We start from the raw sequence: 24,565 nt of genomic DNA, 5'->3' as shown, positions 1-24,565 counted from the left end.
CTGTCAGAGATGAAGGTGCAAAGTAAACAGTATGTGTGTAGTTGATGGATTACGTGAGAAAGATTATGTTCATACATTAATTTCACAAGCAGAAATTCCAACAACATGTCATGCGTTAAAGTATAATTTAATTTTATGACTAGAAACATAATTGTACTCTTTTGTTTTTACCCCACAGGAAATCACATTTTACCCACAGCGGGAACCACTGATCTAGTGGTTACTTGTACATTAATAAATCATGGTGAGTATCCTTTTGTCTTCCTGCAGGTAAACCTTAAAAAAGATAACAGATTTTTTTAAATGTGCAAACAAGTATTTTCACTGTTGTATGTCTGTTTAGATCACCACTTGTTTGCACTGAAAATAGTTGATGCCTGGGGAATCAGCATCCACTCTGCATGAACAGCAAATGCTATTACTGGCTATTGGGGTGATATAATACCAATCACATAATGACAAAAAAGAAAAGAAGAAAACATTGGGCCCAAAAATAAATAATTTTTCAAACTTTCTCTTCATTTTGACTATCATACAGCTTGTCAGTCATAGTTTTCAGCATTTATCAAACCACAAATAACCATTGCCATATCACTTTCCCATTTTTTTATCATGCTTTACTTACCACCTATATTCTGCTAATGTTGAGACAACAGAAGTTGATTTATTTTAAATTATCTGTATCCAAAAAGTGAAAGCAACCTCTGTCACCCACTTCTGGTTGTTATGTATGTGATTAAAATTGAATGATAGAGTACAAATAGTTGTTGGCATGATATTTTCTGAGTTCTGGATCAACATGAGGCCCTCCCGCACTCAACTCCTCTTCCACAATAACAATAAAAGAAGAGAAATTTTGCCATGTTACAATATCATGCCATAAAAATTAAGAGGGCAGCCCCATATTTTAAAGCATATAAATAAAATTTTAATGCTGAAAGAAATGTGAAAGTCAACATTTTCAGTCACAAATAACAAACTGCACAAAATTAATAATTTTGTTTATTCTGCAGTCCTAGCAACATAATTTTAATAGTGTTTAACACAAACTGTTTTGAATATAAAAAATTATGCTTACAACATTTTTAGATTGTTGCAAATCACACTTTATTGGTACTTCACTTTGTTGAAAATTCATCTCTCTATCACACACAAAACTTTTGGGCGGTTAATTACACTTAGGAACTTAAAACAAAGCAGCCATCAACATAAAAGCTGTAACAATTAATTATTTAATTACAGCTAAAGCATTTAAACAAGTTAACAGCATTGACTGACTGACTGACAGTCATATTAATGTAAAATTAATGGTTCAATATTCCACCCAAGAACAACTGATAAAACAAGTCTATACTTTTTGCCTCCATTAATTCTGAAGCAGTTGGAGGTCAAGAAATAACTGTAGGGAATAGTGAGGAGAGCAATCAAGGATATAATGATGAGTCTTATAATTGCAAACTTTCAAAAGAAAAAAAAAAAAAAATCAACAACAATATTAACAGTGTCAAGGAGGACACAAATTTGTAATGATGATGATGATGATGATGATGATGATGATCTGTAACTACAGTCCACATTTACAGATACTACTCATGACTGCTTCACTGTTGGAAGGGGGAAACTTGAGTGTGTATCTTGGATTTAAGAATGAATAGCTCAAAAGATTTAACTGTCAAAGATTTTATAAAAATTGTATCTCTTCAAGATGACCAAGCCGATGCATTCTAAGGTGACCAGGATGAGCAAATGACTTGCTGCATATATCACACTGGTAAGGATCTTCTCCTGAGTGGCTCATCCAGTGACGTCTAAGGCCAGCATGTTCAGTAAATGGTACACCACACATCTCACAATTGTACACTAAACCACTTCCACTGGTATGAACAAGAGTGTGTTGTCTCAAGGCTTGTGTGTTTGAAAATCGTTCAGGACACGAGTTGCATGCAAATGGTTGCACAGCACTATGTACAAACTGATGCCTACCAAGCAAACCTCTCTGGACAAATGTCTTGCCACATACCTCACAACGATATGGTTTCTCACCCGTGTGTACCATGTAGTGCTTCCGGAGTAAGTCTAAACGCAAAAAACTCTTGTCACAAAGAGTACAGATGAGAATATTGCCAGTTGTATCCACACAGCGCTGTTTTTTCCTTGGTGGTTCAAAAGAATCTTCACAAGGACTATTTGTTACAGGTATTTCACTATCCTGTCCAATCAATGCACCATTCCTAACAGATTTTCCAACATGGAATGACACAACATGTCTTTGAAGAAATTCTGCTGATTGAAACACTTCACCACATAGTTCACATATATCTCCTGGCTTTGGTGCATCAGGCAAGTGAATAAAGACATGTCTGATAAGGGCTGATTTTGATAAGAACTGTTTGAAACAAGTGCTACATGTGAACGTGACATTCGTTGATACACCACAGGAGATCTTATTATCTCTCATTTTCTCCTTTTCACCACTGGATGCCTTCAGTGGTACACCAGAAGATAAGCTATTGTCTCCTTGATCAGGCAACTTTTCTTTAACATTGTTTATTATGCTTTCTGTCACAACAGAGACAGACTTGGTACTGGAGTCTGCACACAGATAAGTTGATGAAATATCATCTTCTACTGCACTGCATCCTTCGTGAGATACCTGGGACATGCTAAAAATTAAAAAGAAAGCAAATTACTACTCTTAAAATAAAACAACAAACATAGAAAATAAAAATACAGTGAATTACTACTACAAGACATCACTTCTTGTAATTTTTTTTTTTCAATGTGAAAGAGAATGGTTTAGACAGGAATCAAGTGATTCTTTTGTGCAACTTTTATCAAGATTGGGAATATCACATGGCTGTAAATACTTGTCATCAGCCTAGACATAAAAACAGCAATACATATACTCATTCAAGTGTATGTTTTGTGGATTTTTAAAAATCATATTAAAACTAAAATCAGACACTGATTAAAACTGTGCACATCTTTGCCTTCTATGATCAATGAGTTTATCAACTGAGGTACCTCATAAAAATCAGAGTGTTCTGCCACTCCAATATGTCAATTCATCTCTCTCATAAATCCTAACAAGATCACTCCAAAGATGCTGTGAGATGAACAAAGGGAAACGTGAAGAAAGGCTTATAGGTGCTTAAGGTTTATTTTCGAACTGAAATTTCCACTTAGCAAAGTTTCTAACATCAATAACATTGATATTAATGACTAATAAGTGAAGAGTGCAATCTAATTTACAATCTCATGGACTTCACATTGAAAGACATTCTTTCTACCATAGGAGTCAGCATTGCAGTATCATAGACGAGCAGTTTTGTTATTAAGGACATAAGAACGGGTGGTCTGGGGGATGCAGAAAACCGGGCCATCTTGTCATAATGCGGAGACGGAGCGATTTACTTGATGCCTTTGGCTTGGGGCCAAGGGTGGTAGCATTTCCAAAATGGCTAAGTTTGTAAACTCTTTGTGTGCCACTGTGGTTAAGAGATACGGTGTATGGCAAAATGTCAATGCAATGTGATGCATCATGAGCCATAGATGAAGGGGATGAATGATGGTTGCGGAGACATGTGCGGGTGAACATATGTGCAACTGAAGACTCAGACGAACCAAGGGGCGGCTATCAACAGTGCCTCCTCAATGATAGTCAGAAAACTTTGCTGCACATGGGCCTCTGCAGCAGGCACCTGGTTCATGTACTCATGCTAACTGCTGTTCATCGACAACAAAGGCTGCAATTTGCACACCAATACTGCAACTGGACACCCACTGAGTGGCGACAGTTGGCCTTTTCAGATGAATCACATTTTATGCTCCACTGAACAGATGCTTATTAGCATGTATGTACCTGCAACAATTGTTGCAAAGGTCCAGGCCAGATGAGGGTGAACTATGGTTTGAGAAATGTTATTGTGGCATTGCCTGGTTGATCTCGTCATTCTGTAAGATACTGTGGATCAACACTATCATTGGGGACCATGTCCACTGCAACATGCAGTCGGCTTTGCTTCCTTGACACAATGGCACCTACCAGCAAGACAATGCAATATGTCACAGAGTTTGCAATATATGTGCATGGTTCGTGGAGCACAGGAGTTTACTGTATTCCCCTGGCCACCAAACTCCCCGGGTTCAACTGAGAATCTGTGGGAAGACACAATCAGGCTGATACCAATTTCTATATTCGTTAGTGTGCACTGTCTTATATTAAAAACCGATTTTCAAGATTTTGGGGTTGTAATCTACATGGGACATATGTAAATCTTCTTCTCTTACATCTTTCTACACATCATGTTAGAGCATTGCTATGCTATGATTGCTCAGGGCCATAGTCAAAACTGATGCAGTGCCAGAGTACAAACCCTAAGATCTAGAGCTCAATCCTCAGTTGGTCTTTTTTGGAAAGAAATTACTTCTTTGACAATGAGCTGTTAATGTGATAATGCCAAGTTGCACCACGATCCAGACCTCATGTTAAACTGTACATTTCCCTACAATTGACTGGCTGTTACTTCAAAGGTCGGAGGAAAACAGGAGTATACCACTTCAACCACTCCAACAAACCATGGCAGTGTTCAAACCTACCTTTAAGGTTTAGAACAGCTTAACTTTTCTATGATACTGCCCGTTCCTTATTTGAGTAATGAAACTACAACTGTCCCTTTTTGAGGATGCCTTCAAATTAAGTTTATAAGATTGAAAAATTAGAGAAATTATTTTAAGATATAAAACAGCTTGCCATAAGGGATCATACTACGCTGAGGATAATATAATGAGTAGTGAAAAAAAAAAAAATACAGTAGTGTACGTAGTTTTGACATGAAGGGAAATTTGCAGACTTCATCATGTTGTAACTGACATAGTTATACTTTCTACAACAATTAATGTCAGTTACAACATGATGAAGTCTGCAGATTGCCCTTCATGTCAAAACTACGTACACCACTGTATTATTTTGGGTTGGGTTGATTTGGGGGAAGAGACCAAACAGTGCAGTCATCAGTCCATTCAGATTATGGAAGTAAGTCGGCTGTGCCCTGTCAGAGAAACCATCCCGGCATTTGCCTGGAGTGATTTAGGGAAATCATGGAAAACCTAAATCAGGATAGCCGGACGTGGGATTGAACTGACGCCCTCCCGAATGAGAGCCCAGTGTTGTATTGTTTTGAGCTCCTTACTTTATCCTCAGTGTAGTATAATCACCTATGGCAGGCTGTTTTGCATCTTAAAATAATTTCTCTAATTTTTCTATCTTATAAACTTCATTTGAAGGCATCCTCAAAAAGGGGCAGTTCTACTAAGTTATGTCAAACCTGAAAGTCCACACTGCAACAAAACTTGTGTACCATTATTCAGAAATCCTCTTTTTCTGTAGACTTCCCTTAATATCCTCCTGACTGACTTCCATATTTTGGTGTAATACAAAACTGTTAACATACCTCAAAAGTTTCTGCCATGGTCCTTGATTTCTTCTTATTCTCACTAACTGCTGTGCACACTTTAGCCCTCAATATCTGAAACAACACGAGTTCTCTGCAAATGAAGTGTTTTAGAACTACCCCACCAAGAGGTAGACAATGTTGATGTGAAAACTTCAGTACCAGTTGGGAACTCATCTAATGAAGTGATCTACTTGGTTTTAGTGTTAAAATAAGACCAGGAGCTGGCACTGTTCTGCCAGAGTTATGAAGCCTCGCCAAGAAACATAGAAATAATCACCAACTACATCACAGTGAGAATCACAACTGCGTTGAACAAACTATTGGATCACCCAAACTGTTGGAGCATGCATAGTAACTGTATGAGGCTCTCATCAACTTGACTCAAGGTATAGATGGAGATAGAGAGGCACAGACATCACACATGCGGGGAGTAACTAGAGGAACAGATGAGCTACATGTAAAGCCTTATGGTCTAGAAATCATAGTGTAGTACATTGTAGACTTCATAATAATCTTGAATGTAAGGCAGTGATAAGGTTACTGGTAATCACAGCAATGTGTCAGTGATAAACACTGCTATTTCTCCCCTCAGTTATTTTACTGCTTGAATCATTCTTCCCAAGGAGATAAAAGCTGCACAGCCTAGAAGCATCACAAAATTTAAAGAAGTGTTGTTCACATTAATTTATACATAGTCTTATGCTGCGAGTTTGCACTGCTCAGGGTGTACTTTCAACAAATTAAACATTGTATGAGAGCCATTTATCAGCATGTACCTCAGTCTTCTCTCTCTTTACTTACTTCATCAGCAAAATGCACATATAGTACGATTTGAGCAGCCTGTGCTTCCACACAGATATTTCTGCTCATACATCTGATTTGAACTATACTATGCGACCATGATACTACTGCAATGGACTCCCATGCCTGTTACTGGAAACATAGGGTGACATTACAGTAAACAGAGGTGACTAAGAAAAGCGCACTGTGAATGATTTTATGACAGTTACACATATACTATCTAGTGGTTCAGCGTCTCCTTGTGGAGGGAAGGGGGGGGGACCCCTCATAATAGTCCCAGGTGCAATAGTATTGTACTCAACTAGTACTTTCTTTCATGTGCGTGTCACACATTGATTTGCTTACAGAGGGCACAGCATACTGCGGTCCTGCTATATCAGCCATTGATTTTGTCTACTTCTATCGCAAGCAATGAAGCAACGCTTCTTCAGTACATGTAGGTTGGCAATTAAGCACCACCCCCCCCCCCCCCCCCCCCTTTCTTCGAACTGATGGGTATGGGAGGACATAATTTTTGCACTGAGCTAAATGAAACTTATGTCAACACGCCAACTTCAGACATCAACGGAAAATAAGTAAATGAGACATGGGATCAAAAGTGATCGATACTGATAAGCCAACTCTCAAACAAATTATCACATCCCGACATAACATAGATCTTGGCCTACACTACAGATTAGTCTGTCACCAGAACCTACATTCCAAAAACTAATACAGACACAAAATAAACTTTATCAGTATACAGTTCTCTTCCTGCGTGCACATGTATGATGTTACACACTGCAATATAATTAAGTTACCAGATGAAGCCAACACCCAATATCGGTATGTTCACTTGACCCAAAATTGCAAGAAAGGTGATTTATTTTATAACTGGTGAGTTAAGTAGCATTATTGGCACAGGAAAGGAAGGAGGAACTGTGTAGTTGTTTCAACTCGGTAAAAAAATGAAACAGCCAATATGCGTAGAAGCTTCTGCGAAGGAAAAGTACGTATGGATTACTGATACTTTGTTCTAATGGTACACATGGAAAGAACCACGGGATTTCAGAACAAGCCAAATAGACTTTACTCTTACCCACATCACATATGCATTGAAAAACAGTATCAAAAATGCTAGATCCTTACCAGGAACAAATGCTGATAGGGATCACCATTTACTTGTAACTGATGTAATAGTAAAACCAACCCATGTTATTTTCATGTTTTGTATTGAGACTGTATAAATTACAGTTCAGTTGAAATTGATTTTCATTAGCAGCAGTAATAAGCAGTAACGAGTAGCTGTACTTGGAAGCGATTGGACAAATTTGAGGATCTTTAAAAAAAGAGTGTCGGTACAGTAATCTACTTTACATGATCTTATTGCTTACATCTAGTGCATAGACACTATTTGGTGCAGAGTATAATTCCACAACATAATCATAAGTGAAAATTTGTAAAATAAGCCAACACTTGTTGTTAGGTCAACAGAATGGGGGTTATAAAACTCAACTGAGCTGTTTTTAATAGTTCAGTTACACATTGATTCCATTTTAACTTCTTATCTGCAGTGTGTTTCATTTAGCCTATAATCACTATTGTCTACATCAGGTGCTAAAAGGTCATTATTGATTGTCTGAAAAGACATAATATGTCAAAACCAAATGTTATGTATCAGATTGTCTGCTGTGGGTGAGTCTGGACCCTTGATTAGTATGCCTGTCTTTGGCAAACATTACAGTTTCTGAACTGTCCTTTAAAATCAACAGACAGTAATTCAAGTAGGTTATGAACAAGAGTGGATTCAGTACCAATCCTTGTGGCACTCCACTAGTTCTGTGCCCTCATTTTAAGTAAGTTTCATGCCTGAGATGCAGTCCATTAATGACACCTTCTGCTTTGTGTTGTGAAGTGATGTAATTAATGCCACAAAACTTTAATCTGCCAAGTAGGTTTTGTGATCCACACTATCAAAGGCTTTGTGGATTACAGCACGGTCACAGAATACACCCATGAGATAATTTTTCACTGTTTAGGCCTGCTACACTTAATTTCTGAAGTCTTGTATAACTTTCTTCGGCGATAACCCTTTATGAAAGCCAAACTGGGCCACAACTGGCAAGACCTGCTCTGATGTACCAAAGGCCATTTTCTCAAACACCTTGAAAAGATTTGAAAGGTTGGCAAAGGTCTGTAATCGGAGGTGGTTGACCTGGGTCCAGTTCTGTACAGAGGTGATACTACAGCCAATTTAAGCCTGTCAGGAAATATTCCCTGCCTCACTGATCAAGTACAAAGGTAGATTAACGGTAACGCTATCTAGACAGCATGAAACTTAAATACTGTGCCACAAGCACCAGCAAATTCAGTAGAATTACTATTTTTTAATGACCTGATGAATTCTGTTATCTCCTTGGGAACTGTATTTTTTTAACCTAATATTGTTGGTGGCATGTGCAGTGTCTGCAGAAGTAAATCTAATGCACCTGTATTTGTTTGTTTATTATTGGATGGAGTGTTTGCAGCCATTGTGGGGAAGGTGCCATTGAATTCAGTGGCCAATTGAAAGTGTCACTATTTCTGCCAGATATTTTACCAGAGACTCAATTTCATTCAGCTTACTAGTTTAGTCTGTCTATTCATATTCTAAATCTTTTTATCTTATTCTTGGAGCATGTTCTTTGTTCTTCCTCTTTTGCATATATAGCCACTCACTTTCTTCTTACTGACACTAGTGTGAGAAGCATTCTGTGCAATGTTCCTGATGTCATCTCCAGTTGTGCAAATAATGTTTTGATACAAGCTGTTACTTGCACTAAAAAAAAAGGTTAGGGTGAAAACTTAGATGTTTACAATGTTGGGAGAGAACAGTGCAAGAAAACAAGGAAGAAATGGATAACACAGGGCATGACTGAAACAATGAATGATGAGAAGAAATCTAAGTATATCAAAACACATATAGAAAGAAATCAATAATATAAAACAAACAATGAACTAAGCAAGTAAAACATATAAAGACTGGATGGCTAAAACTGCAAGCTAACAAAGCTAGAAAAAGAATAGATACAAGAAATGAATAAGACAATCAAAAATTTATGAAGAAATAACCAAAGAAAATAATGACAATGGGCATAATAGCCACAAGAATGTAGTTTTCGACTCAGAAACTATGCAATAGATTTGGACTCATTATGTGGAAATGTATGCATCTCAGAATTATGTGGATGAATATATCGTGAATGATAACAAGAATAATGTGAGGTGGAATTGGCCAAATATTACAAAAGGAATATTTAAGACAGTCATATCAGATCTCTGGAAAAGAAAGACCGTGGAAAGCAAGGGAAAAAGCAATAGCCTGTATAACAAATATGGATCAGTTTCAATTCACAAAAGGAAGATTTCAAGCTCCTTCAAAGCTCTTCCTTAAGAAACAGAGGGAGTAAATTAAATGGGTAGATTGAGTAAGAAATATAGTAGTGTTAGAAAGAGTAAAAGGAAACAAGAACTCTACTTAAGTAGATCAAAAAGAGAAATGCAAACAGGGTCAGACCTTTCTAAAGATATGACTTCATAGGCTTTCCCAGCATAATAAGCCTTAAAAGTCTCTTTGGGTTTGCTGCTGGATCCTAAAACCAACTCGATTCGATATTTAGGTGATCCAACTGTTCTCCATCTGCAGGAGAAGAGTCTGTTAGTTTGATTAGTGAAAAACTGGATGAAGAGTTGGTGAAGCTTTGTCACCATGTGCCGACATCCACATATTTTCAATTTAACGACTGAGTAGTCCATTATCACCCATAGTCAGAAATTTATTTATGGAGGACTTCAGCTTTGCAACCAACATGCTTCTGGAGATATGTGGATGATACATTTTTTGCCTGGCCACATGGATGTGATGTTCTTAATAGATTTTTGGACCACTCCAACTGTGCATTAAAGGAGGTGGTTGAAAGTGATGAGATGCTTCCAATTTTGGATGCTATGGTTTACAAAAAACCAGATGATACTTTGGGTCTGAAGTCTAAGAGTTGTCAGCCATCACACCAACGCAGTGGCGTCCGTAAGACTTTGGTGCATAGAGCATATCCCATTTCCAACACGTACAGTTTAACCCTTGAATTTGCGCATTTCATGGCTGTTTTTAAGGAAAATGGATACTATTAGGAGCAGATTCATCGGGCTATGGAGCGTGGACCATGACCAAAGGTGCATGAAGAGGAACATAGATCAGTGGCCTTTATTCCTTATGCTGGGGCATATCATTTAAGACTGGAAGAATTTTAACATTAAGAGTGTGTTCCGCCAATATTCCAAGATTAGGGCACTACTCAGTTCTGTGAAAGATGATTTGGCACTTAGGAAAGCCGGTGTACAAAATTCTGTGTCAATATGGGAAGTCTTACATCAGCTGTACAGTTCACACAATTCATGACACATGTGTGGAACATTGCCATCATACGAGGCTACAAGAGCCTCGAAAAAATCAGCAGTAGTAGGGACACAGTATGAGACTGATAGTCGCCAACACTTCTGGTTTTTGGAACAGTGTCTATGAAGAGGCAATTGAAATTAGGTTGGCGGATAGTTTAATTAATAGAGAGAACAGTTTTCCTCTTAGCAGGACATCTAATCCTATACTAACCCGCATTGAAACAGAACGTTCTTCAGTATGGCCAGTCTGAGTGCTCAAAAATCATCCTCGAGTGCGATATATCGTTGCCACCAGTGCTCTACTGACGGCTGCGCCACCTGCCCACTTCTGGAGGGCAGCAACCATGATGGACGGCACATGCACCGTGTACAGTATGAAGGCCTATATAGGACACTGATTTGCAATGTGCTCTCAATAGGACTCATCAGCATTCTCCTGAAGATGGCAAACAGTTGGATTGCCAAAATATCAAATAGAGATAATTTCAGGATCCTGCAGCAAACTCAAAGAGACTTTCAAGACATTCTAAGGATAATCTGCTTGCAAAAAAAATATCATTTGAGAAAAAATAGAAAGTAAAAGAATAGAAGGCAGAAGATATGGTGTACATTTTCCAGATTACATGACATCATAAACAACGTAAATTGAAGCTTGCATACATAGGAAGTTCATGATCTAATGTAGCATTTTCCAGGTTATGACTGCTTATACCCTAGGTGTATTACTCTTATATGCACTGTATTACTCCTATATGAACTGTTACTTAGACTGCTGTATTACTTTTATATGTAGAGTAATACACAGGGTTTCAACTTCAGGGCTTTATCCTGAAGTGGGTAAATTAACTCATTATGATTTCACACAATATAGAGCATGAACTGCTGGTACAAATATGACATTTTCAGAAGTATGTATTACATTACATTCGCATGTACATGGAAAAACAAATACTGTGATTATAAACCAAACTGAAGAAAAGCTCAAGATCACAGTTGAGTGATCATGCCTCAAAAAGGTTGTTACATGTGTAGATGGAAAGTTGGAAGAAGAAATAAGGGAAACTAGTTGGGGCAACATACTCTCTTATTTAATGCAGTCAGGGAGATGTTTCTCAAAATGAGAAAGATATCAATCGAGGCAGAGCAGTATACAGATTTACCGGACATGCGGAAGCGTCCGATCCCACCCATCTGCTTTGACCCATGACGTCACAAATATGGCGGAAACAAAAACACACACACACACACACACACACACACACACACACACACACACACACACACACACACTTTCCACAAGAAGCCTAATGACACTAACGGGACAAGCGCGGGAAATGGGGTGTTTTGGGTGGGGGGCAAACTAAATATAAACAAATTTAGACGCCTTGCGTAGCTACAACGTGTAAGTGAAGACAGCCATGCATGAATACCAACCCACCTCCCCAGGGGTCGTAACCCCTGCAACCCATAGAAGATAAAGATGTTTCAGTAGCTGATTAGTGTTTTTTGTCTTTTTTTAAAAAAAATCTCATGGGATAGAACGAACAGATCAGAAAGATAAATATAATAAACTAAAACAGAAATTCGAGGAAACAGATAATTAAAATAAGTAATAAGTGTTTTTAAATTTTAAAAAAATCTCACTAGATAGAACGAACAGATCAGAAAAGTAAATAAAATAAGATAAAACAGAACTGCAGACAGCCACACTCAAACCAAACTCCGCGCCGTCATGACGTCACACACGACAACACCCTTACGTCATGGGTCAAAGCCGACGCGTTGGATCGGATGCTTCTGTCGACCCGATTTACCTACATCCCAGTAATGACCACCTTCTACAAATCTTAGAATGAAATTTTCACTCTACAGCAGAGTGTGCGCTGATATGAAACTTACTGGCAGATTAAAACTGTGTGCCAGGCCGAGACTTGAACTCGGGACCTTTGCCTTTCATGGGCAAGTGCTCTACCGACTGAGCTACCGAAGCAAGACTTACGCTCCGTGCTCACAGCTTTAATTCCGCCAGTACCTCGTCTCCTACCTTGCAAACTTCGCAGAAGCTCTCCTTCGAACCTTGCAGAACTAGCACTCCCGGAAGAAAGGATTTTGCGGAGACATGGCTTAGCCACAGCCTTGGGATTGTTTCTAGAATGAAATTCTCACTCTACAGCGGAGTGAGAGCTGATACGAAACTTCCTGGCAGATTAAGTTCTGCAAGGTTCACAGGAGAGCTTCTGCGAAGTTTGGAAGGTAGGAGACGAGGTACAGGCGGAATTAAAGCTGTGAGGACGGAGCGTGAGTCGAGCTTGGGTAGCTCAGTCGGTAGAGCACTTGCCCTCGAAAGGCAAAGGTCCCGAGTTCGAGTCTTGGTCCGGTACACAGTTTTAATCTGCCAGGAAGTTTCTGCAAATCTTGTTCAATGAGCTGGCAAACAAATGCTCAGATCAAACTAGAAAAAAATAGGGTATGTCCTGAAAACAGAAAACAAAGAGACAGGCCTAGAACACAGTCAATAGGGGGGAAAAAATCCACAGCCTCTGATGAATACTATCAAAAGCAACAGATGTCATTTGCAGCTGTCCAGTATAAATTGAAAATTTGTGCATCAAGGTTAATGATGGAGGTTAGGATTGAAGCCGAGAAATGACTGCCAAGAAAGAATGTGAGAATGGAATAGAAGAAGCACTGCAGGGGAGTAAGACTGTCAGTGAAAGAGGCAGAAACTGTAACTGCGGATAGATGTAAGTTCCTCTACACTGTGAGTCAGAGGGGGGGCAGGGTTAAGTAAGCAGATTAGCAACTACTTATGATTTATGACATAATCAATGCAAACCTAAGTGTGAGTGAAGAAATATTTTAATACATATGTCTTGTTCTGCGTCTATTAAGATATGTGGTCACTTTTACTTTTTTGAGAGAGACTGCAGCAAAATGGCAAATTCCTGTACAACCAAGTGCAGTAAGTGATGCCATACCTGAGCTGCATAGGCCTAGCCTACTTGAAAAGACGCTGAGTCCCAGAAAAATCAATGGAGAAGTTCTAGTAGTAGTCTTTGACAACTGAGAAACACGAGTCATTATATCTCATATCTGTTATAGGTTTGGGGTAATGGCATTTCCGTTGAGAAGAAACTCTGGCTCATCTCAAGCGAGTTCCCCTGTTTCTACTGCAAGCATCTGAGGTAACAAGTGTTTGAGTAGGATGTCGGCTCAAACATGTGAATGGTTCAACATAAGACCTCTTAATTGAAATATTATGGAGGTCATTCTCAAATAATTTCTCGGCACACACATCGATCTCATCAGTTATTTAGTACCAATTTGGAAGCAACTATTGTACATATATTAGCTACATGGGCAATGTTTTGTTACATTTTTGTTACCGTTTCTTCATTTGCTATTTATGAATAAATACTGAAATTTTATTTTCCTTCGATGCACATATGCTAATTTTCAGTAATGTCACACTGATATCATTGCTGCAAAGTAATGATGAATACCCATAAAAAGGCAGTACGAAACACAGATCAATACAGAAATATTGAGGCTGCTTGGGTGAACTAACGAAATATTTTTATTACGTCGAGGTCTTAATTACTTCCCCAATAGTTGAAATTTTCATAAAATTCTACATGCTGAAACAGCATCTGATTTACAGAGGATGAGTCAGATCTTCCTACATAAATCCCAACTTTTGAAAATATTTTGGAAGAGCCTCTAACTTGAATCAGACGATGCTGTATATTATAAATTTATGTTCCAGCCACTGTAACTCTCCGTAAGATTTTGATTAAGTGCTGACCGTAACCATTAAAACGGGAATTAACTCTTCCACGGCACAAAACCATTCACTTGGCAACTGCGTATTTCGATAGCGTCTAATCTGCTATCACAATACATCCTGATAAATTATAAAGGCCACAAAGTGTTTCCTGTGCGTCTTTTTCAGTCTTCTATTCCAAGATCTCTGCAAGAAGTATCGTCCATCAACTAAGGAAAACATTTATCAGTGTCATTTATTCAAAAATTTATGCAATAAATGCACGTCATTACGGTAACAATAAAATAAAAATAATAAACCAACATTTCTAGGATTATCTAAGAACTGTTGTGAAATGTTTCTTTGTTCTACAGTCGAGGAATACGATATAATCTGATCAGCAAATACCTCAACGCAAACACAAATTCTGCGGCTTCCCACCGTCATACAGTTTTGAGCTAAACAGAGATACACTGCAATAACTTTCGCAGTTATCGAAATTAAATCGATAGCTCGATTTGAATGATTCGTTATTCATTTTAAAGTGCAGTAACATTCATCATCGCGTAATTAAAGCGCAAGGTAGTAATGTTCAAATATTCAGGAAACTTAAAAAGGGGACCACGACCAGTTAGTGTGAAGTTACCCTAAATCATTCCGATGCATTCTCAACGATCTTTGACTGTACAATTACCGCAGACTTCGTGTATGAATTCGATCACAAGCTAATATAAGACTGTACTTCGACATAGATTGAGCTTCATAGCGTTCTCTATACAGAGCTTTATGCTGTTGTGAGGCTAGGTATTTAAGTTTATTGCAACACAAAAAAACAAGCCGTAACTCATATTCCTCCGTTGAAAAGCACATTCAACGACAAAATAAGAAGTATATAAAACAGAGAGGAAACACGTCAGGGACTGCGTCAAAGACAATGTTGTGATAAAAGGGAAAAAAAAAGTTTACTGTAAAGCGTTATTCCTTGATACTGTTTCAATATTCTTGTTTTCATATATTTTCTTTGAAGATCATTTTTAGTTATGAAGTAAAGTTGTAGGCCTATGTGTCTGTATCCTGAGAAAATATGCCCTTCATAAATAAAACTGTGTTGTTTGTACTTAACATTTTACAACAGGTTATGGGCTCTGGCCCGTATAAATGAACAAAATACATAAAAAAACAAAGATTCATTGCAGTGCGCGCGGATGGAAGAACTCTTTGGTGAAACAAGTTCTACAGTAAGAACATGGCTACAAAAGGAGATTATAAAGTGAATATTGATAAGCTTGAAGGGCCTGAAGAGTGGCCAAAATACAAATGGCACATCTCTATGATGCTCCGTTTGTATGAACTCGAAAACATTGTTATCAGCATGCGCGAACCTGTTGTGTTGCCTCGCGAACCTACTAGTGAAAAGAAGGCAGCGTATGCAAAATGGCAGAAAAAAAAAAATCACTCGTAAGCAACAAGTCTGATAGCAAGTGCGGTAAGCTACCCAGTTTCTGAACTTGTGTTGACATGCAAAAATGCTAAAGAAATATGGGACAAACTACATGTGCGATTTGAGCATAGCAACGCACAATGCTTGAACTGGAATATTTTTTTGGGTGACATGCGACGAAACAGAAGATATTAGCAAACATGTGGGTAAGCTGAAAGTTATTCGTAGATCTAAATGATGAATTAACGAAACATGAAGAGAATACATTGTCTGAAAGGATATTAAATGGTCGAATTTTATCTACGCTGAGAAAAGAATATGATAATTTTAAAGATATCTGGGAGATAAAACCAGCGGTATATAAGAGTTTGAACTTATTATTGAAAAACTTTGTACAATCGAATTCCATGAACAAAATGCAACGGACGTAAGTGCACTTGTCGTTTCTAACACACGGAAAAAGATATCGAAAGAGCGGACAAAATAAAAATTTACATGCAACAAATGTAAACAACTGCATCATTGGACAATGGAGAGTTCACTGAAGGCTCTTGACTGCAATGGCGCACGACAAGAAAAGAAGGTGAGTGGGAACACCGTGTTTACTCCATGCATGAAAGGTTCATGTAGTACAAATTGTATTCATGTAAATAAGTTGTACTGTGGTAGCGATGCTAAAAAGCATACAACTCTTAACAAACTTTTTGTATAGTGAATCTGATGCTCCTGAAGTGGTTTCATTAGGATAACGAGGTACTAAAATGCATGCATTTGGCAGTCTATATCGAAATAAGACGAAACAATGAATGATAGAGTGCTAGAATGGAAAATGTTTTGTATGTGCCTGATGTAAGTGCTCGTTTGTTATCAGCCAAAGCAGCCACATGTAACGACTGGGATATAACGTTTGTTGTAAAGGAGTCAGGATTCGAGAAAAAGTCAGGGGTGATATCTTCATGAAAGGGTATGTGGAAAATGAGCTGTATGTGTTAAATATGTGTGTTGTTATACCTGAAAATTGTAATCAAAGGAATTCAATTACGTCTTCTGAAACGTTGTACAACGAAATATTCTGTCATCAAAATAAACAACATGTCAAGAACGTCTAGAAGAAATATATCATATATGTAGAGGGCTGTAATGATGAATTCTGTGATAGTTGCGCATTAGGAGAGATGCATAGGTTACCATTCAGATTATGAGCAATTCGATCCTCAATTACTGGCGAAATAATCAGCATAGTTGTCAATTGACCAATGAGTACAGAGTTGTTTTGAAGTGTTCGATATTATTTATGTTTTGAGGACGACTTAGGTAAATTTCGTCAAATTTTCTTTCCAAAGCACAAAAATGAAGTGTACGATGTGCTTAAACAACTCTTAAATGAAGCTCAAACGAAAGGACATGGTGTTAAACAGTTTAGAGGTGATGGGTCTAAATAATTTAATAACATCACAGTTAAGAAATTGTTCATAGATAAGGGAACAAAATCACTGATTCCTCCACCCTATACTCCTGAATAAATAGTGTGGCCGAACGTGAAAATAGAGCAATTGCTGAAGCTTCATGTTTGATGCTCAATGCAAGAAAACTAGCAAGAGTATTCCGGGCAGAAACTTGCAATACAATGCCTGTATTTCAAATCGTAATTGAAGATCTTTAGCTATAGACTAATTTCATTATGAGCTCTGCTACAGTTGACCAGTGGGAAAACTTGATCACATAAGAATTTTTATTGCGGGGAGCTATGTTCATGTAAACAGACATTCTCTTTCAAAGTTTGATGATAAGGCTGTTCTTGGTCAACTTCTTGTGTATATCAATGACAAAGATGAAGTGAGAGTCAATAATTCCTTCAAAAAAGAAGGTGGTCATGAGACATGATGTAAAATTTAAGCTAGGAATAGTTTGTAATTTCTGCAGTGATCATATTAAATGTACCATTACTTAGCAGTCTGCTTCTGGAGGAAGTCAAAGTGAAGAAAAATTTTATGCAGTTGATTCTGGACAAACTCATGTATCAGATGACAGTAATACAGAATCAACAGAGTTCCTGAAACTGGAGTCTCTGAGTTTCCTGATGGAGATACGTTGGAGAACAGAAAAACCAGCCTGGATAGAAAGTGGCGAGTTCTTGATGATAAGAAAAGTTAGTGCTAGTGAACATAAAGATCCAAATTGTTTTTTCTGACATGTTGCTGTCAAATGAAAAGGAAAATTAGGTGCAAGCTATTAATGAACAAATAAAAGCACTAGAGGAAAACGATTTGTGGGTGTTCACTGAACATCCCACAAATGGCAAATTATTGCAAAATAACTGGGTTTTATGTCGAAAAGTTCCAGCTGATGGAAGCATCCACTTCAAAGCCCAATTAGTCGCTAAAGTGTATATTCAGCAAGCAGAAAATGATCATGAAGAGTGCGCATTATGACACCATGCTAGCAGTAGCTGCTTCAAAGAAGATGGTGTTGAAACAATCTGATGTGAAGACGGCCTTTTTGAATGGAATACTTCAAGGTGAAGTGTATATGGAAAAACGAGAATGTTTTTGAGGTAATACACATCGAGTGTGTCTCTTGAAATAGAATCTCTATGGACTCAGAAAAACATCACGGTGCTAGAACGAACGTTTTAAGGGAGTCATGGATAAAGTGGGTTTTCAATACAGTGTTGCAGATCGTTGTCTTTGCTTTGTCATAAATACAATAAAAATATACTTTATGTACCAATTTACGTTGATAATGGTCTAATTGTTGGTGATGATAAAGAAAAAAATCACAACTTTTCTGAACAGTTTAAAACGTGAATTTCATGTAACAGTGGGGATTCTTGACAATTTCCTTGGAATAAAAATAAAACAAAATTGAGGTGGGACGATTACAACAAGTGAAGTAAAATACACAAAACAAATATTGGAAAGATTTCTAATGACACAACCCAACATGAATTCAATTCCATTTGGATATGAAGAAAGTGAGTTTCATCCTCTGTCCCCTATCATGAAGTAGTTAGATGTTGTATGTATCTCTCAACAAAAACCCGTCCAGATGTAGCTTTTGCAGTGAGTAAAGCGCTTAAGCTATGAAAAAATTAGCTACTGACGACTGGAATCTAGTGAAACATACTCTGGTATTCGGAAAGTACGTTTAACTATGGTACTGTTTATGTTAGAGAAGAAAATTTGAGAACTCACAGTGATACTGAATTCGCTGGGGACAAGTGGACAAGACATTCAACAACTGCCGTTGTCAATATCATGGACTAGTCAGTTGCAGAAGCTGGTGGCTAAACCTACAGCACCAGAAATTACTCCAGCAACTGAAGCAGCCAAAGAATTAAATATGGTACGGCCAAGAAAGCGCCAATGATGAAGCTGAGGTAGAAATCCATAAAACGATAAAAATGTGGGGTGGGGTCACATCCACTACGACGAAGGAGGCTGCCTACATTATGCTTGTCCGTCCTCTTTTAGAATACTGCAGCACGGTGTGGGATCCTTACCAGATAGGACTGACAGAGTACATCGAAAAAGTTCAAAGGAGGTCAGCACGTTTTGTATTCTCGCGAAATATGGGAGAGAGTCTTACAGAAATGATACAGGACTTGGGCTGGACATCATTAAAAGAAAGGCGTTTTTCGTTGCGCCGGAATCTTCTCACGAAATTGCAATCATCAACTTTCTCCTCCGAATGCGAAAATATTTTGTTGACACTGACCTACATAGGGAGAAACGACCACCAAGAGAAAATAAGGGAAATCAGAGCTCGTACGGAAAGATATAGGTGTTCATTCCGCGCGCTATACGAGATTGGAATAATCGAGAATTGTGAAGTGATTCGATGAACCCTCTGCCAGGCACTTAAATGTTATTTGCACAGTATCCATGGAGATGTAGATGTAGACAACGACATTTTGATTTTTCATGTAGTAAAATGTTTGACGAGGCATTTACAAAAGATTTTCCATTCTAGCGCATTAAAATTAATTATATCGCCAGCTTTCGGTGTAAACTGTTTCTTGAGCAAATACATGCAATTAGTACCTTGTTTCCCCAATGAAGCCATTTCCAGAACATGAAAATCACTTTATGAAGCAAAGTACTGTTAGTGACATGCTTCGTAGCACCACTGCCACAATAGTGTTTGTCTGCGTTAATGTAGTTTCCAATAGAAGCACCTGTGGCACAGAACGTGAACACAGCATTTCTACTCACCTTACGCCTTGTCACACATTATTGCAGTCATGACTGCTCTGCGGTCACTCTGCTGCCGAGTGACCTATCTGTTTACATTTGTTACCCAAAAAGTTTTCCTTTGGTCGCTCTTTTGACATCTTCAAATGATTGTTTTCTTTTTTTCTTTTTTTGTGCACTAGGAATTACAAATGCAATTGCTTCCACTACATTCTGTTTACGCAATTCAGTAGCATGAAGTTTTTCAATAAGTAAATTCAAACTCTGGTTTTACAATGCTTTTGTTCACAGTACTATCAAATTCCTATCCCAGCGTAGATAAATTAGACCATTTAATACTCTTTCGCACAATGTAGCTTTTTATATTTCGTTACTTTGTCATTTAGATCTAAAAACAACTTTTCAGGCTTAGCTACATGTATGCTAACACCTTTTGTTTCGTTGTGCTTCACATGAAAGAAAAGGTTTCGATTAAAATGTTTAAACACTGCGACCTGCTACATTCAAAATGTGCATGTAATTTGTCTCATATTTCTTAGTATTATTGCACATCAACACATGTTCAGCAACTGGTTTGCTTAGCATACATACTATCAGGTTTGCTGTTTTGCATCATCCTTTAGCCACTCTGTGTATACTGTCTTTTGTTCACTTATTGGTTCTTGTGGCAAGACTACAAATTCACACCTATAACATCTTTGATTTCATATGAATGAAGCATCAGAGAGATGTACCAGTTCCATTTTTCCCAGTTACCGGACCTCCACAAGTTTACAATATTCACTTTATAATCGCAGTGGTAGCCACAGTCTTATGGACAGTTCCTGTTATTGTGCGACTTGTTTCAACAAAACATTTCTGATAGCAGCACGCACTTTATTCAAGTAACCTCTTCTAAAACTGTGTAATATTGATATGGCTTGGATCCATAGCCTGGTGTCAGTTATTATGTTCGACCAATACAGTTTCCTTTATGACCAGTTCATTCACAGAGCACAAAACGAAACTATTCAGTAACAGACTAAGAAAAAATGTCTGAGGGATCACAGTAAAGTGCTGTTCCATGGTATTTTTGCAATGGTTTTGATAAAAACTATTTGAAGGAATTACAAATAATTTGAATTTAAAAAATCAAGGATACTGCCAAAATACCACAGAATAGCACTTTACTGTGAACCCTCAAATATTTTGTTCTTTTATTACAACAGATGTGTACAGTCAAGATAGTGACTCATTGTGTAACAGCAGTTTTCACATTTTAATTCACTCTATGGGCCATAGGCAAACCTGATAACTAGCAAAATAATTTGTGGATGGACATGGTGACATAGAAATATGTATTGATGCATGCTACCATTTAAGAATTCAGTGTGCATGAAGGACAGTAGACTGCAAACTAGCTTGAGTCAAACACATTTGGATACCAGATTTGCTATGATGTCCAATCCACATACTAGAATTTGTCTGCACAGGAATGGTGTTGACTCACACCACTGTGCCTTATACTATGTTGGTGAATCTAGAATTTGTCAGCATGGCACGTTATCCTCATGATGTATCTCACGTGCTGCACACTGCTTGTCCAGATTGCAATCCACAATCTTCTAAAGAGCTTGGGGGAGGAAGAGGACTGCAAATTACACCATTGGTGAACTCTCTGCTGCTATATTTCTTCCCAATTTTCTTTACAAGCACTGTATGTCCTCCCCTTAACTTCAAAATGTGACCAGATGCACTGAACTTGGGGTAAGCAACTTTCAATTGTATGGTCATATCCTCTGCAAGAAGGTTAGTCTACTCCTTTCATTGGGCACCTTACTGCACTAGTATCAAGTAAAAAAATCATTGCAGTTGCATGATGCTGTAGCTTGTTTACGTTCTGCTTTAAGACCTTTTAAGCGCTGTGGATTCGTCTCACTGCAACAAATCATGCAATTCCTCCAACAGGGTGATCATACAATGCACTTTAATGGACTGTTGCATCAATGTGCACAAATTTCTACCAGGGAAATTTAAACGAGGAGGACAAGGTGAATGCTGCTAGTGTGTTTGACAGGGCATCTTAGTGGATATGATACAGAATTTCTGGAGCACATCCAAGTTTACGCTTTATTTGATTCGACAGTACACTCATAGACCCATTTTAGTCTACTTTAAGTGCATGTAATGCACCCAGGAATTTTGGTAAATATGATCGATTTGTTGGTGTGGGTGTAATTGTGTGAGGACACATAATGTTGCATAGGTGTACTGATTCTCAAATATTTGCACATGGTACATTCACCATTCAATGTTATTGAGAGACACCACTCCTTCACCATGTCCATAGTTCAGAGGTGCATTTAGCACTGACTTAATTTTTGAGAGTGACAACGTGCAATCACATCAGTGGATGTGGATGAGCTCTTAGAATAACAGTTTATTTCGTTAGTGCACTTGCCTTCCATTCCTCTAATTAAATCCTTGAATATGTGTGGGAGCATTAGGAAGATGTACTGGAGCATGTCCTTGTGCACCAACACCCATCAAGCAATTGTTGATTGCACTGGTGGAAGAATGGAATGTTCTGCCACAAGAACTCCTTACCAGCCTTGTGGCCAGAATGGGAGCATGTTGCAAAGCATGCTTTGCTGTCTACGTTGATCACACTCCTTATTAAGAACCAGTTCCACCCTTTCAAAATGTACACCATCATAAATAAAGGTGACCATACTGCAATTATCGTCTTTGAATAAAAGAGTCATTTCTGTTCATCTCATTCTGTTTTTCTTGTATTTCTTTCTGTTATCTTCTGTGAGACATGGACACTGAACTCATTTACAAAAGGGAAACTTAGGACAGCACAGAGAGCTATGGAGAGATCAATGCTGGGCTATACAAGAAAGGATAGGCAAAGGGCAGATGACATCCGGTCTGTGACTAGGGTTAATGACATCTTAGAGACAGTGGGTTCCTTGAAATGGCAGTGGGCTGGCCATGTCGCATGAAGAAGAGACAACAGATGGACGAGGCTAGTACTGGAGTGGAGTCCGAGAGAGCACCGGAGGCCTAGAGGAAGACCACCAGACAGATGGGACAAAGACATAAAGAAGATCGCTGGTAACACCTGGCAGAGAACTGCCCAAGACCGTCCCACTTGGAGAAGACTCCTGAAAGCCTCCCTGAATCCACGACTTGAAGAGGCCACATCATTTAATGATTGAATTGGCTGATGATGATGATGATGATGATGATGATCTTCTGTACTCTGCTGCAACAGCTCATTCTACATATGATTCAAGTTTCGCCAAGCTATGATAGTGACACATGTTGTTGTTGTTGTGGTGTTCAGTCCTGAGACTGGTTTGATGCAGCTCTCCATGTTACTCTATCCTGTGCAAGCTTCTTCATCTCCCAGTACCTACTGCAGCCTACATCCTTCTGAATCTGCTTAGTGTATTCATCTCTTGGTCTCCCTCTACGATTTTTACCCTCCACGCTGCCCTCCAGCACTAAATTGGTGATCCCTTGATGCCTCAGAACATGTCCTACCAACCGATCCCTTCATCTAGTCAAGTTGTGCCACAAACGTCTCTTCTCCCCAATCCTATCAATCCTATTCAATACCTCCTCATTAGTTATGTGATCTACCCATCTAATCTTCAGCATTCTTCTGTAACACCACGTTTCGAAAGCTTCTATTCTCTTCTTGACCAAACTATTTATCGTCCATGTTTCACTTCCATACATAGCTACACTCCATACAAATACTTTCAGAAACGACTTCCTGACACTTAAGTCTATACTCGATGTTAACAAATTTCTCTTCTTCAGAAACGCTTTCCTTGCCATTGCCAGTCTACATTTTATATTCTCTCTACTTCGACCATCATCAGTTATTTTGCTCCCCAAATAGGAAAACTCCTTTATTACTTTAAGTGTCTCATTTCCTAATCTAATACTCTCAACATCACCTGACTTAATTCGACTACATTCCATTATCCTCGTTTTGTTTTTGTTGATGTTCATCTTATATCCTCCCTTCAAGACACTATCCATTCCGTTCAACTGCTCTTCCAAGTCCTTTGCTGTCTCAGACAGAATTACAATGTCATCGGCGAACTTCAAAGTTTTTATTTCTTCTCCAACGATTTTAATACCTACGCCGAACTTTTCTTTTGTTTCCTTTACTGTTTGCTCAATATACAGATTGAATAGCATCAGGGAGAGGCTACAACCCTGTCTCACTCCCTTCCCAACCGCTGCTTCCCTTTCATGTCCCTCAACTCTTATAACTGCCATTTGGTTTCTATGCAGATTGTAAATAGCCTTTCGCTCCCTATATTTTACCCCTGCCACATTCAGAATTAGAAAAAAAGTATTTCAGTCAACATTGTCAAAAGCTTTCTCTAAGGCTACAAATGCTAGAAACGTAGGTTTGCTTTTCCTTAATCTAGCTTCTAAGATAAGCCGTAGGGTCAGTATTGCCTCACGTGTTCCAATATTTCTACGGAAT

The 24,565-nt window shown here is 38.3% G+C and overlaps 1 protein-coding gene across 2 annotated transcripts; it reads right to left on the bottom strand.

The window, feature by feature from the left end:
- Nucleotides 1-1,012: 1,012 nt before the first annotated feature.
- LOC124621157 (zinc finger protein 135-like) lies at nucleotides 1,013-14,904 on the bottom strand. Of its 2 annotated transcripts, XM_047147120.1 has the most exons (3): nucleotides 14,845-14,904; nucleotides 5,454-5,528; nucleotides 1,013-2,663 (listed from the first exon to the last, which is right to left on the bottom strand). In XM_047147120.1, exon 3 carries the CDS (start codon nucleotides 2,660-2,662, stop codon nucleotides 1,682-1,684), a length of 981 nt encoding a protein of 326 aa, XP_047003076.1. In that variant the 5' UTR covers nucleotide 2,663; nucleotides 5,454-5,528; nucleotides 14,845-14,904; the 3' UTR covers nucleotides 1,013-1,681. The 2 variants fall into 2 exon arrangements, with proteins under 2 accessions (XP_047003076.1, XP_047003077.1); XM_047147121.1 differs by lacking the exon at nucleotides 5,454-5,528 and having other exon boundaries at nucleotides 14,845-14,902.
- Between the last annotated feature and the right edge of the window lie 9,661 nt (nucleotides 14,905-24,565).

The sequence above is a fragment of the Schistocerca americana genome, chromosome 1, assembly GCF_021461395.2.
Source record: "Schistocerca americana isolate TAMUIC-IGC-003095 chromosome 1, iqSchAmer2.1, whole genome shotgun sequence".
Taxonomy (NCBI): domain Eukaryota; kingdom Metazoa; phylum Arthropoda; class Insecta; order Orthoptera; family Acrididae; genus Schistocerca; species Schistocerca americana.
The sequence above is the reverse complement of the archived record's forward strand: the minus strand, read 5'-3'. Positions and strand labels throughout refer to the sequence as shown.